The sequence below is a fragment of the Fukomys damarensis genome, unplaced genomic scaffold, assembly GCF_012274545.1.
Source record: "Fukomys damarensis isolate Sample0158 unplaced genomic scaffold, DMR_v1.0_HiC HiC_scaffold_19, whole genome shotgun sequence".
Taxonomy (NCBI): domain Eukaryota; kingdom Metazoa; phylum Chordata; class Mammalia; order Rodentia; family Bathyergidae; genus Fukomys; species Fukomys damarensis.
Genome location: NW_022900931.1, coordinates 61,938,827 through 61,949,976, shown reverse-complemented (window position 1 = coordinate 61,949,976; position 11,150 = coordinate 61,938,827). Strand labels below are relative to the sequence as shown.

The 11,150-nt window shown below is 53.1% G+C and overlaps 2 protein-coding genes across 4 annotated transcripts in view; both read right to left on the bottom strand.

Moving 5' to 3' along the window:
- Positions 1–4,582: 4,582 nt before the first annotated feature.
- Apoc1 (apolipoprotein C1) lies at positions 4,583–6,827 on the bottom strand. 3 transcript variants are annotated; one of them, XM_010623205.3, is made up of 4 exons: positions 6,782–6,813; positions 6,601–6,672; positions 6,151–6,298; positions 4,583–4,720 (listed from the first exon to the last, which is right to left on the bottom strand). In XM_010623205.3, exons 2-4 carry the CDS (start codon positions 6,656–6,658, stop codon positions 4,660–4,662), a joined length of 267 nt encoding a protein of 88 aa, XP_010621507.1. In that variant the 5' UTR covers positions 6,659–6,672; positions 6,782–6,813; the 3' UTR covers positions 4,583–4,659. The 3 variants fall into 3 exon arrangements, with proteins under 3 accessions (XP_010621507.1, XP_010621508.1, XP_033621735.1); XM_010623206.3 differs by having other exon boundaries at positions 6,788–6,806; XM_033765844.1 differs by having other exon boundaries at positions 6,601–6,827.
- A 3,979-nt stretch (positions 6,828–10,806) lies between these two features.
- The window catches only part of Apoe (apolipoprotein E), a 3,085-nt gene continuing 2,741 nt past the window's right edge, over positions 10,807–11,150 (bottom strand). The window contains exon 5 of the mRNA XM_010623359.2: positions 10,807–11,148. Coding sequence (XP_010621661.1) covers positions 10,930–11,148 — 219 coding nt within the window. The 3' untranslated portion in view covers positions 10,807–10,929. The remainder of the gene's footprint in view (positions 11,149–11,150) is intronic.

The window sequence follows — 11,150 nt, the reverse complement described above, 5'->3', positions numbered from 1 at the left end:
TCCTGGGCCCAACCAAGCTGGACTCCCGGCTCCACCTCCCCAGACAGCCCCTCTCCGCTCCATTCTCCTCTGTAGAATGGGACCAAAACCCACCTTTGAGGGCACTGATTGAACACAGTGGGTGTGGTGACTCGGGCCTGCCATCTGGAGGGAGGCTGAGGCAGGAGGATCATTGTGAGCTCAAGGCCAGTCTGGGCTACTTAGGGAGACTCATCTCAAAAAAATTTTTTTCAATCGGTAAAATGGAAAAAACAAAACAAAACTTCATGTCGGGGACAATGAAGACGTTCTGGGATAGAAGCCGGTGACACAGCAGCTCACAGGCATCAGCACCATGGAACTGTGTGCCTGAACGAGGCTCCAAGGGCACATTTATGGTGGAATGGCCTGAAGTGAAGGCCAACAGGGTTTTTTGTTGGTGGTGGTGGTTGTGCTAGAAATGGAACCTGGGCCTCGCGTGTGCTGGGCATTTGCTCTGCCACTGAGCTATCTCCTCAACCCCCTTAACTTTTAAATTTTGAGATAAGTCCAGGTCAGTTTTGAACTTGCCACCCTCCTGCCTCAGCCTCTCGAATAATTGGGATGACACGCATCACCACCACTGAGCTACATCCCTGGTCCTGCTGTTTTTTCTTTATCACTCACTCTCTTCCCTGTGCTACCTGTGTACATCGGGGGTCCCAACAGCCCCGTGAGATGGGCGTCTTTGAGCTTCCTGTTTTGAGGATGAAAGCCAGGCATGGTGGTGGCACCTGTCATTTCAGCACTCAGGAGGCTGAGGCAGGAGGATCTCAGCAAGTTCTCAGCCAGCCTGGACCTTGTCTCAGAACAGAGCACTACAGAAGAGCAAAGGGAGGCTGCAGGGGCAGCGGTGGGTTTGAGCCACCTTCTCAGTATCAGGCCAATCCAGGACAACCTCTGTCGCTCTCCACCAGCACCCGAGAGGGCAGTGAGGTCTCTGTCCTCTGCCCCTCCAAGGTCAGCACAGGGAGGGCCGTGGGTGTTTGCTGTTTGCTGCCTGCAATGTTTGTTCACCTTAGGGACAGGGACAGGCCGAAGGTCATGGGGGTGGACCTCAGAGGCAGCACAAGTGTGGGGTGGAGGGGGATGGGAGCGGAGGCCAGCAGGAGAGGGGGCCGGGTGGGTGCACCCCAAGATCCGCGTGTAACTACAGGCAGGGAGCATCTGCCACCCTGCAAGCTGCACCCTCCAGGTCACAGGGTCTGGCTCCGAACCCTCACATCGCTCCCCCCTCCTCTAGAACCACGGTCCTCTGGGCCCTAGTGAGGCCCGCTCCAGCCCCGTCACCTTTTCCTTTTGTACTGTTTTTATTTCAGACAAGACTTGCTATGGCGCCCAGGCTGGCCTCAAAGTCACGGCGAGCCTCCTGCCTCAACCTCCCGAGGGCTGGCATCACAGGTGTGCGCCACCACGCTGGGCTCTCCTTGATCATTTTCTACAGAAGTCGCTAAAGAGAACACTCTAAGAAGCCTCTAGTTTAGCCGTGCATGATGGCTCAGGCCTGTAATCCTAGCACTAGGGAGGCTGAGGCAGGAGGATCGCTGTGAGTTCGAGACCAGCCTGGGCTACATAGTGAGTTCCAGGTCAGTCTCAAACACATAGTGAGACCGTCGCAAAAAACCAAAAAAAAAAAAAAAAAAAAAAAAAAAAAAAAAAAAAAAAAAAAAAAAAAAAAAAAAAAAAAAGAAGAAGAAGAAGCTTTTCTAACCACTTACCTCCCCAGTGTTCTGCTGGGAAGTCTAGGGTGAAAAAAAGTTTGAAATGCTCCTTTTTGTGGGGTGTGTGTGTGAGTCTGGGGGTTGGATTCAGGACTTCACACTGAACTGCATCCTCAGCGCTTTGTATTTTTTATTTTGAGACAGGTTCTTTCTAAATCACTAATTTTGTTCTGTTTTTGCTCCTGGGGTTTGAACGCTTCTCTTAAATCGCTCATTTGTCCAGGCTGGGCTCCAATTTGAAATCCTCCTGCCTCAGCCTCCCAGAGTGCAAGGATTACAGGCGTAACCACCAGGACCGGCCCACGCTCCACTCTTTCTGCCTTCTCCCCAGGAGATCACTGTGCATTCATTCACTTTCTTAGCTCATTCACAGTCCACAAAGTTCATCCTATTAGGACTAGGAATGCAGCTCAGCCGTACAAGGCTTATCTAGCACGTGCTCGGCTCTGGCTTCCATCCCAGTCACTGCAAAACCCATAAATAAAGTCACACACTTTGTGCAATTCCCCAGGGTCTAGTACATTTGCAAGGTTGTGTAACTATCACCAGGAATTCTAGAACATTCTCATCATCCCGCAGAAAGCCTGTAAATACCAATGGTCCTGCCTCTTCCCCTTGTCCACAATTCTGCTTTTGCCTCCCCGGTGTTTTCCCCAACTCATCCCTCTGGTATCATGTGTCCACACTTGTTTTTGTTTTTGTGTGTGTGTGTTTTTTGTTTTTTTGTGTTTTGTTTTTTTTTTTTTTTTTTTTTTTTTTTTTTTTTTTTTTTTTTTTTGGTATGGGGATTAAACCCAGGGCCCCTGCACTGAGTTATAATCACCAGGCCATTTTATTTTTATTTTGCAACAGGGTCTTGTTAAATCGCTGAGTTGTCCAGATTAGTCTCGAACTTGTGACGCTCCTGCCTCAGCCTCCCCAGCTACTGGCTGCTGTTCAGTTTGTTATTGTCTCTCTCTTTTTTTTTTTTTTTTTTTTTTTTTTCTACCAGGGGTTGAACTCAGATCCTTGTGCTTGCAAGGCAGGCAGTGAAACCACTGAGCTAAATCCGTGGCACAGTTTGTTATTCTCAAAAACCTGGCCATACGCCTTTGTAATGACTGAATAATATTCCTCTGTCTAAATGCAGGCACTAGATGTGCACACAGTGACTGCTTCATCCATCTGCAGATGAGCATCTGAGTTATTCTAGGTTTTGCCCTTAAGAGCAAGCACTGCATGGATGGATCCTTTGAGTGGATCCTAGGAGTGACAGTGCTTGATCATTTGCTGAGCTCCTTGAATTGTTTTTTTTTTCTGAGAAAAGGTCTTGCCATACAGTCCAGGCTGGCCTTAAACTCACACTGTAGCCCAAACTGGTCTCCACCTCCACCTTCCTGCTTCAGCCTCCAGAGTGCCGGGATCACAGGTGTGCACTACCATGGCCAGCTTGTTTAACTTGAGGAACTGTGAAACTGTTTTCCAAAGCAGTTGCATTCATCCATTCTTATGAAGTTGTTAGTTAATGTTTGTATAGTAAACATTCATGGAAGAAGTTGTGTCGCTCTTGGCGATTCTTGGCACACACATACCCTTAATACCAGCACTCGGGGAGGCTGAGGCAGGAGAATCTCCTCAAGTTCAAGGCCAGCCTGGGCTACATAGTGAGACCCTGTCTCAAAAAAACCAAACCAAACCACACATTGTAGTGCTCTTATATGCTTCTGCAATTCTCTTTGGCTAATTGGAAGTTAGCAAAATTTAGCCCAATCTCCCCTCCTCCAGACACCCTCCATGACCCCTGGCTTCCCCTGCATGCTTGCGTCAGGGTGGGGCTGAGAATGCCACCTCCACTGGGGCCAAAGTCCAGGGCTCTGCCTGGGTGTGATCGGGGCCTTTTGTGCACACCCCCAAACAGCTGTTTGGGCTGCGGAAGTCCAATCCAGTTAACGGGAATTCACGAATGGTAGGAGTAGGAGATCCACATCTGCCCCACAGCTGTTCCATGGACAGTGAATGAATTGTTCCTTCATGGATTCCAGGCAATACTTGGACCTAGGGACTCTACCCTGGGCCCCATTTTTTTGTTTCTTCTTTGTTTTGTTGGTTTTTTGAGACAGCATCTCACTGTGTAGTTGAGACTGACCTGGAATTCACTACGTAGCCCAGACTGGTCTCAAACTCACAGCGATCCTCCTGCCTCAGCCTCCAGAGTGCTGGGATTACAGGCGTGCGCCACCATGCCCGGCTTGTCTCTTGTTTTGAAACAGGGTCTTCCTGTGCTGCCCAGGTTGGGCTTGAAGTAGTGAGGCTACTGCCTCAGATTCAGGGCCCGTGCTGGGGGAAAGGCTCTAGCAGAGAGTTCTGAAAGGAGGATTTACGGTGTCTGCTATGTGCCAGGTTCTGCTTAAGGGACGGTGGGGAACTGCAGGGAACAAGACAGCCTGGAGGGGACATGCCCTGTGCTAATGGGACACAGAGAGCAGGAAGGCAATTGACCAGGTGGTCAGGCCAGGCCAGGGGAGTGACCACTGATAAAGAGCTAGAGGGGTTTGGGGAGCGGCTCACTGCACAGGGTGAAAATAAAAAAGGGCCACCCTCACTCTCACAAGGGCTTGTAGGAATGCAACGTCTTAAAACAGCCTTTTAGTCAGGTGTGGTGGCCCACTCCTGTAATCCCAGCCCTGGAGAAGCTGAGGCAGGAGGATCGCTGAGAGTTCGTAAGTGCAAAGCCAGCTTGAGCTACATAGCGAGTCTCCGAGTCTCCGTCTCAAAAGACAAAAGCAAAGAAGCACCTGGGGGTGCCGGCAAGGGTCCCTAAGGTGCGGCCCCACACTTGCGGCCCCAGTGAAGCACACACAGGGGAATCTCGGTAGGATCTTTATTGGGGAGGACCTGGGCATCACGAAGAAGTCCGCGCTCAGGTGCGGCCCTCAGGTGCTTAGGAGAAGGAGGCTTTGAACTTCTCCCGAATTTTGCTGACAGCCTCGGACAACAAGTTCCTGTCGGGAGACAAGGGGAAGGGGTCACTGCATGCACCCCCACCCCGCCTCCCTCATCTTCCCTGTCCTGGATTTCTGTCCCCACTGTGGGATGAAGAGGACCCCTGAATGGGACATCACCAGTGCCTCAGTTTCCTCAGATGGACCAGGGCAACTGACGCTGAAAGTCCCATCCCCTCCTTCAAGGTCTATCATCTCTTCTTCCTTTTTATTTATTTTTTTGTAGTTTTGAGATGGGGTCTTGCTATGTATGCCAGGCTGGCCTCAAACTTGCGGTAGTCCTCTTGCCTTGGCCTCCTGAGTCCTGGGATTCCAGGTATGCACCATCACACCTGACACTAACTCCTCTTTTCACCCTCTGAGGGAGCTCCTGCCCATGGTACTCCCTCAAGGGCACCTCAAAGCCTCCCTCCCTCCTTTGCCTAAACCTCTCCTGGCTGGAAGGCCAAGTGCTCCTTATCTACAGCCCTTCCTGCCTCAGGGCCTTTGCACCTTCCGTCCACTGGGACCATTCTTCCTCAGTTTAGTTCTGCCTGGATTTCCCCAATCATTCAGATCTCAAATGAAAAATCACTTTCTGGGGCTGGGGGTTTAGCTCAGTGGTTCCACTGCCTGCCTCAGAAACACAAGGTCCTGAATTTGATCCCTGGTACCGAAAAAAAAAAAGTCACTTTCTGCTGGACATGGTGGCACGTGCCTATAACCCCAGCACTCTGGAGGCTGAGGAAGGAGGATCTCTGCTAGTTCAAGGCCAACCTGGGCTACGTAGTAAGTTCAAGGCCAGCCTGGACTATAGAACAAGACCCTGTATCCAGGGGGCGAAAAAAAAAGTCACCCCCTCTGGGCCACCAAAGTCTATAGAAGGTCCTACTTGGTTGTCACGACCACTGTCTTATTATTGTCTTTCTAGTGCTTTGCCCTATCTGGAAATTCTCTGGCTTATCGTCCGTCCGGCTCCCCACTTAGAATCCCAGCTGGGATTTCATCTTGTTCATTATAGTACCATTCCCTACACTGCATGGCTTCCTGGCACATAGCAGGTGCTCAATAAATATCTGTGAAGCTAGCCATGGTGTCGCATAATGATAATTCCTCAGGAGGCTGAGGCAGTAGGATCGCTGTGAGTTCAATGCCGGTCTGTGCTGTACCGTGTGTCCAAACCCAGCCTGACTGAGCATTTACAATCTGCCAGACGCACAAGTGTGGGTCTTTTCCTACTTTCCCCCCTTTTCCCTACTGCACAGGTGAGCAGGCTGAGGTCGGGGTACTCCTTTCTCAAGAGCACGCAGACAGGACGGTGTCTGCAGCAGCCAGCACCAGCCAGGCCATGTGGCTTGGCTGGGAGGCAGGAACCTGCCCCCAGCATCTGAGCGCCCTGGACCTAGCTCTGTGACCACAGCACTGTGCTCAGCCCCGGGGAGGGTCCTGACCGGGTCTTGGCAGGCAAGTCACTCTGCTTGATGTGCTCGATGGCGGCCCGGGCCTTGTTCTCCAGGGCGCTCCCAAACTCCTTCAGCTTGGCCGGGAGCCCCTCCAGGGTGCTGGTGAAGTCGGAGGCCGCTTGTGCTGGGGCTGGGCCTGCGGGACATGGACAGAGGGTGCAGAAATGTCAGTCTTTTTTTTTTTTTTTTTTTTTTTTTTTTTTGAGGCAGGGTTTCCCTACATAGCTCAGACTGGCCTTGAACTCACTATGTAGCTTTGAATTTGAGGCGATCTTCCTGCCTCGGCCTCCCCATTACAGGCGTGAACCACCATGCCTAGCTTATATTTTATATTTTGAGACAGGGTCACTAAATTGCCCAGGCTGGGCTCCAACTTGTAATCCTCCTGCCTCAGCCTCCTTAGGGGCTGGGGCTGCAGGTGTCATATCCCAGTTTTACCTTGCAAAGCCATGAACAGGACTAGACCCAGGACTGGCAGCGACAGGAAGAGCCTCATGTCTGCAGGATGCTCTGTGGGCAAGTGGGGGTCAGTGGGCTGCCCTCCTCCCCGCCGCGGTCCCTCCAGCCTGCTCTTCAGCTTCCTCGAAGCAGTCCCCCTACGCCACCACCCAGCACCCACCTGTACCTTGGCCAGGGCTCTGTGAGATGGGCGGTGCATGCACGGCCTTTATCTGCAGGGAGGGCGGGGTGGCCGACCTCCTGCCCTCTCTCCCAGTGGCCCCCCTGCCCCTTTTCTTCCTCTGACCTTTCCCCGAGGGAGGAGGGTGCTCAGCAGTCCCTTCTCACACCCTCCAGCCGCTGTGCCCCTCAGGGACAGACGGCCTCCTGTGTTCCCGGTGGCTCTGTCCTTTCCGGGGCTGCCAGTGTCGACCCCGTGGGGCTCATCCCCAGCTCACATTGGGTCCCCCCACACCTCTTCCACCTGCCCTTCCCTCTATTTTTTTTTTTCTTTTTTGAGACTGGGTCTCACTATGTAGTTCAGGTCATGCAGATGGCCTTGAATTCATTGTGCGGTCCAGACTGGCTTGGAACTCCTGGTGACCCTCCTGCCTCAGCCTCTGGAGTGCTGGGATTACAGGTGTGTGTCGCCCCACCTGGCTTCCTCCTCTCAGCTCAGACTCTTCCCCTGACTCTGGGGCCTCCTTCTGCCCCAACACCACCACCAGGGATCCTTCTGGCTGGCCCTGAAGAGCCACCCCCGTGGGTAGGACCCTTTGGGGTCCTAATTTTTTTCTTCCTTCACAGCTCCCTATACGGGGGATTGAGTCTGGGAACACTCTACCCCTGAACTCCATCCTCAACACTTTTTTATTTTACTTTATTTATTATTATTATTATTATCATCTTTTGATACCAGGGATTGAACTCCGAAATTTGCAACTTTGTGCTTTCAGGGCAGGCGGCAGCACCATTGAGCTAAACCCCTAGCCCTATTTTTTATTTTTTGAGACAGGATCTCCTACAATTGTCCAGGCTGACCTCAATCTTGCCATCCTCCTGCCTCAGCCTCCTGGGATTACAGGCACCTGTTACTGTGCCTGGCTCTGGGTTTTATTTCTCTTAGTCTGCAGTACTAATGACTCCCTTCATCGTGGGGAGTTGGCGCAGTGCACGTGTATAATGCATCTTCTCTCTCCTTGCTCCCTCTCCTGGGCTCTGCGCTCAAGTTACCTCTCCTCTCCCTTCTTCCTGTCTGGGATGGGTCTCTTCCGCCTGTCTGGGCAGCAGGAGGGTAGTGCGGACCTTTGGCTGCAGCCCCCAACCCCTCTCCTCCGCCTGCCCCCTCAACACTGCCTTTGCTCCCAGCCCCCCAGCACACCCTTCCCGAGGGGCTGCCTCTGACCGACAGTGACCCGGCAGCTGGTGGGGAGGGTGGCTGGCCTCGGGCCCCTGCAACTGTGCCAGCGCTGGGGTAGAGGGTGGTTGTGAAAGGGACAGTACAGACGCCAGCCTGGCAGCATTGCAACATGCCTGGGCCGACTCCGAGCTTCCAGTCCCTGAGGGCCCCTGGCTGGACGACCTGCTTCCTCCTCAGAGCCTAGCTTGCGCCCAAACATCCAGGCAGGCAGTTCCTTTTTTATTTTTGTGTGTTTTGTTTTGTTTAGACAGCATCTCCATACATAATTCAGGCTGGCCTTGTACTCTATGTAGCGGAGGCTGGCCTTAAACTTTAGGTGATTCTCCTGATTCAGCTTCCTGAGGCTAAGACAACAGGCCTGCAGCCCCACACCTGGCTTCTGAAGTCCTGACCTTGTAAGGCTCGAATGGCAACACCCGTGTTTTGCCAGACTCATCTTCCTCTGTCACATGGGTTTCTGGTGTATAGATGGGGAAACTGAGGCACAGGCAAGAGCATTCTAGAATTAGTGAGAGGTAAGGGAGGACTCTTTGACCTCCCCGTTCTCAGATCCTGGCTCTCTCTCTGGAGATCCCTGCTGGGGTCAGCACTGCCCACCTCACCTATGGCAGCCCCTGCCAGTCTCTGTCCCTGATGTCCCTTCCTAGCCCCCTCCCACCTCCCTTGAGGTCTGACTGGGGCTGGTGCAGTGTGGGACGGCCACATCTGCTTAAAACTGGCAACTCACTGTGGGCGTGGTGACACAGCCTGTGATTCTAGCTACTTGGGAGGCTGAGGCAGGAGTCTGACTCCAGCCTGAGCAATTTAGTGAGACTTTGTCTTAAAAATAAACAGAATTTTTAAAAAGTCTCGGCAAACAGCTCAGCTTGAAGGCCCTGGATTCTCTCCGGAGTAATACACGCTCACATCCCTCCACTCTGGCACATTCAAGATTTAGCACTTTGGAGGCTGAGGCAGGAGGACCGCTGCGACTTCAAGGCCAACCTGGGTTACATAGTGAGTTCAAGGCCGGCCTGGACTACAGAGATCCTATCTCAAGAGAGAAAAAAAAAAAAAACCAAGGCTAAGTAAAACATATCCAAAAAAAAAAAAAAAAAAAAAAAAGAGAGAGAGAGAAAAAAAGGCTGAGGCTGCCAACTGCCTTCCTCAGTGACACTGGGAAAACTGAGGCTTGAGGGCGTTGCCCTATCCCTGGGCATCAGCCCACTAGGTCTGGAGCCCTGTGAGTCATTTCTGGGACGGAGCTGCCTCCATGCCAGGACATCGCCATGTTCCAGCTGTGCCAAAGGCGGCAGGGGCTGGGCCAGGCCCCCAGACTCAAGCCCCAGCCTGCCCAGGGCTGAGAACTGAGTGGGTGGGGAAGGGACTGAGCAGGGTGCCCAGGACCTGTGCCGCCTCCCAGCCCCAGCTGGCGGCCTGGCCCCACGGGGGTGCTGAGGTGCCGACTCGTGTCTCCCCTGCCCCCTGGCCACCGGAAGGCAGCCGGACCCAGCACCAGGAAAGGGCACTGGGAAAGACAACAGCAGAGCCTTCTGCCTCCTGTTATCTTGGCTCTCTGGGAAGTTGAGGCAGGAGGATCCCAAGTGCATTCTGGGTTACAAAGCAAGACTGTCTCGAAAAACAAAATAACAAAGAGAACCAGGGTGAGGCAGGAAGCGCGGCCCAAGGGGAGCGATGCCCAGTGAACTCCGGGAAGGAAGAGGCAGCCGTGGAAGGGGTAAAACCGATGAGGGGGGAGGGGCAAGAAAACCGTAGGAGGAAGAGATAAGGGAGGGGAGAAAAACAGCGGATGAGCCTGCGGGGGAGCAGCAGACCAAAGGGCCTGGGAGGGAAGGAGGCGGCTTTGCTTTCAGGGCCTTTGGAGTCACAGCTGCAGGTGCTGGGGAAAACTCGCCAGGCTCCGTGACTGGGGGTGGGGCTGAGGCATAGGAATGCAAAGTTCGAGGCCATTCTGGGCAATTTAGCAAGAGATTCCCCGGCTCAAAAAAACAAATAAAAAAGCGCTGCCTGGGATGCAGCTCGGTGCGGAGGTCCTCGGTTTCAATCTCCAGGACTTGAATAGTGAGGCCCAGGTTTGTGAAGCAAAGGCAGAATTTAGCTCAGGGATAGCTCTGATCTGTGTCTGGGATGGGCAGGTAAGAAAACAGAAGGCGCAGAGACGAAAGTTAAGACTTGGAAAGGAGCTGGGCCAAGTGGGGCACGACTGTAACCCCAGCACTCGGGAGGATGAGGCAGGAGGGTCACGAGTTTGAGGTCAACGTGGGCTTCATAGTCTAATGCCAGTTTAAGGTACAGTGAGGCCCTGTTTTAACAAAAATAAATACATAATAAAAAGGGCCGAGGGACGTAGCTCAGTGGTAGAGCACCCAAGGTTCAAGTTCCAGTACTACAAGAAAGAACAAACTGGGAATGTAGCTCAGTTCGAAGGCCTTGGGTTCAATTCCCAGTACTATAAAAAATAAGTTATAAAGGGACAGAGGTAATCAAAACTGAGAGTTGAGAGCCGGGCGTGGTGGCACACGCCTGTAATCCCAGCACTCTGGAGGCTGAGGCAGGAGAATCGCTGTGAGTTCGAGACCAGCCTGGGCTACATAATCCAGGTCAGTCTCAACTACATAGTGAGATCCTGTCTCAAAAAACAAAAACAAAATCAAGAGCAACAAAAACAGAAAGACCCCCCCCCACACACACACCCAGGTGAAGGCCACAGAACTGGAAACCGTGGCCGGTGTGGGGAAGGAAAGAAGCCGAGGCAAAACCATGAAGAATCACACTCAGAGGCCCAGTGGGTGCTGCGAAGCTCGGTGAACCTTTATTTAATGAGTGAGGGCCTTTCAGGAGGCCAGCAGGGTTGGGACAGCGCCTCCTGCTGGCGAGGGGAAGAGGTGGGTCGGGTGGGTGCTGGGTGCCTAGTGGTTCTCGGCGGGCGCGGGGCTGTTTACTCCCACGGCCGACTGCACCTTCTCGATGAGATCGGCCCACTGGCGCCGCATGTCTTCCACCATGGGCTCGAACCAGCCCTTGAGGCGCTTATGTAAGGCCTCGGCCTGCTCCTCCACCTTGGTGCGCACCTCCTCCACGTGCTCGCGCACCTCGTCCAGGCGGTCGCGCGCCCGGCCGCCCACCTCCT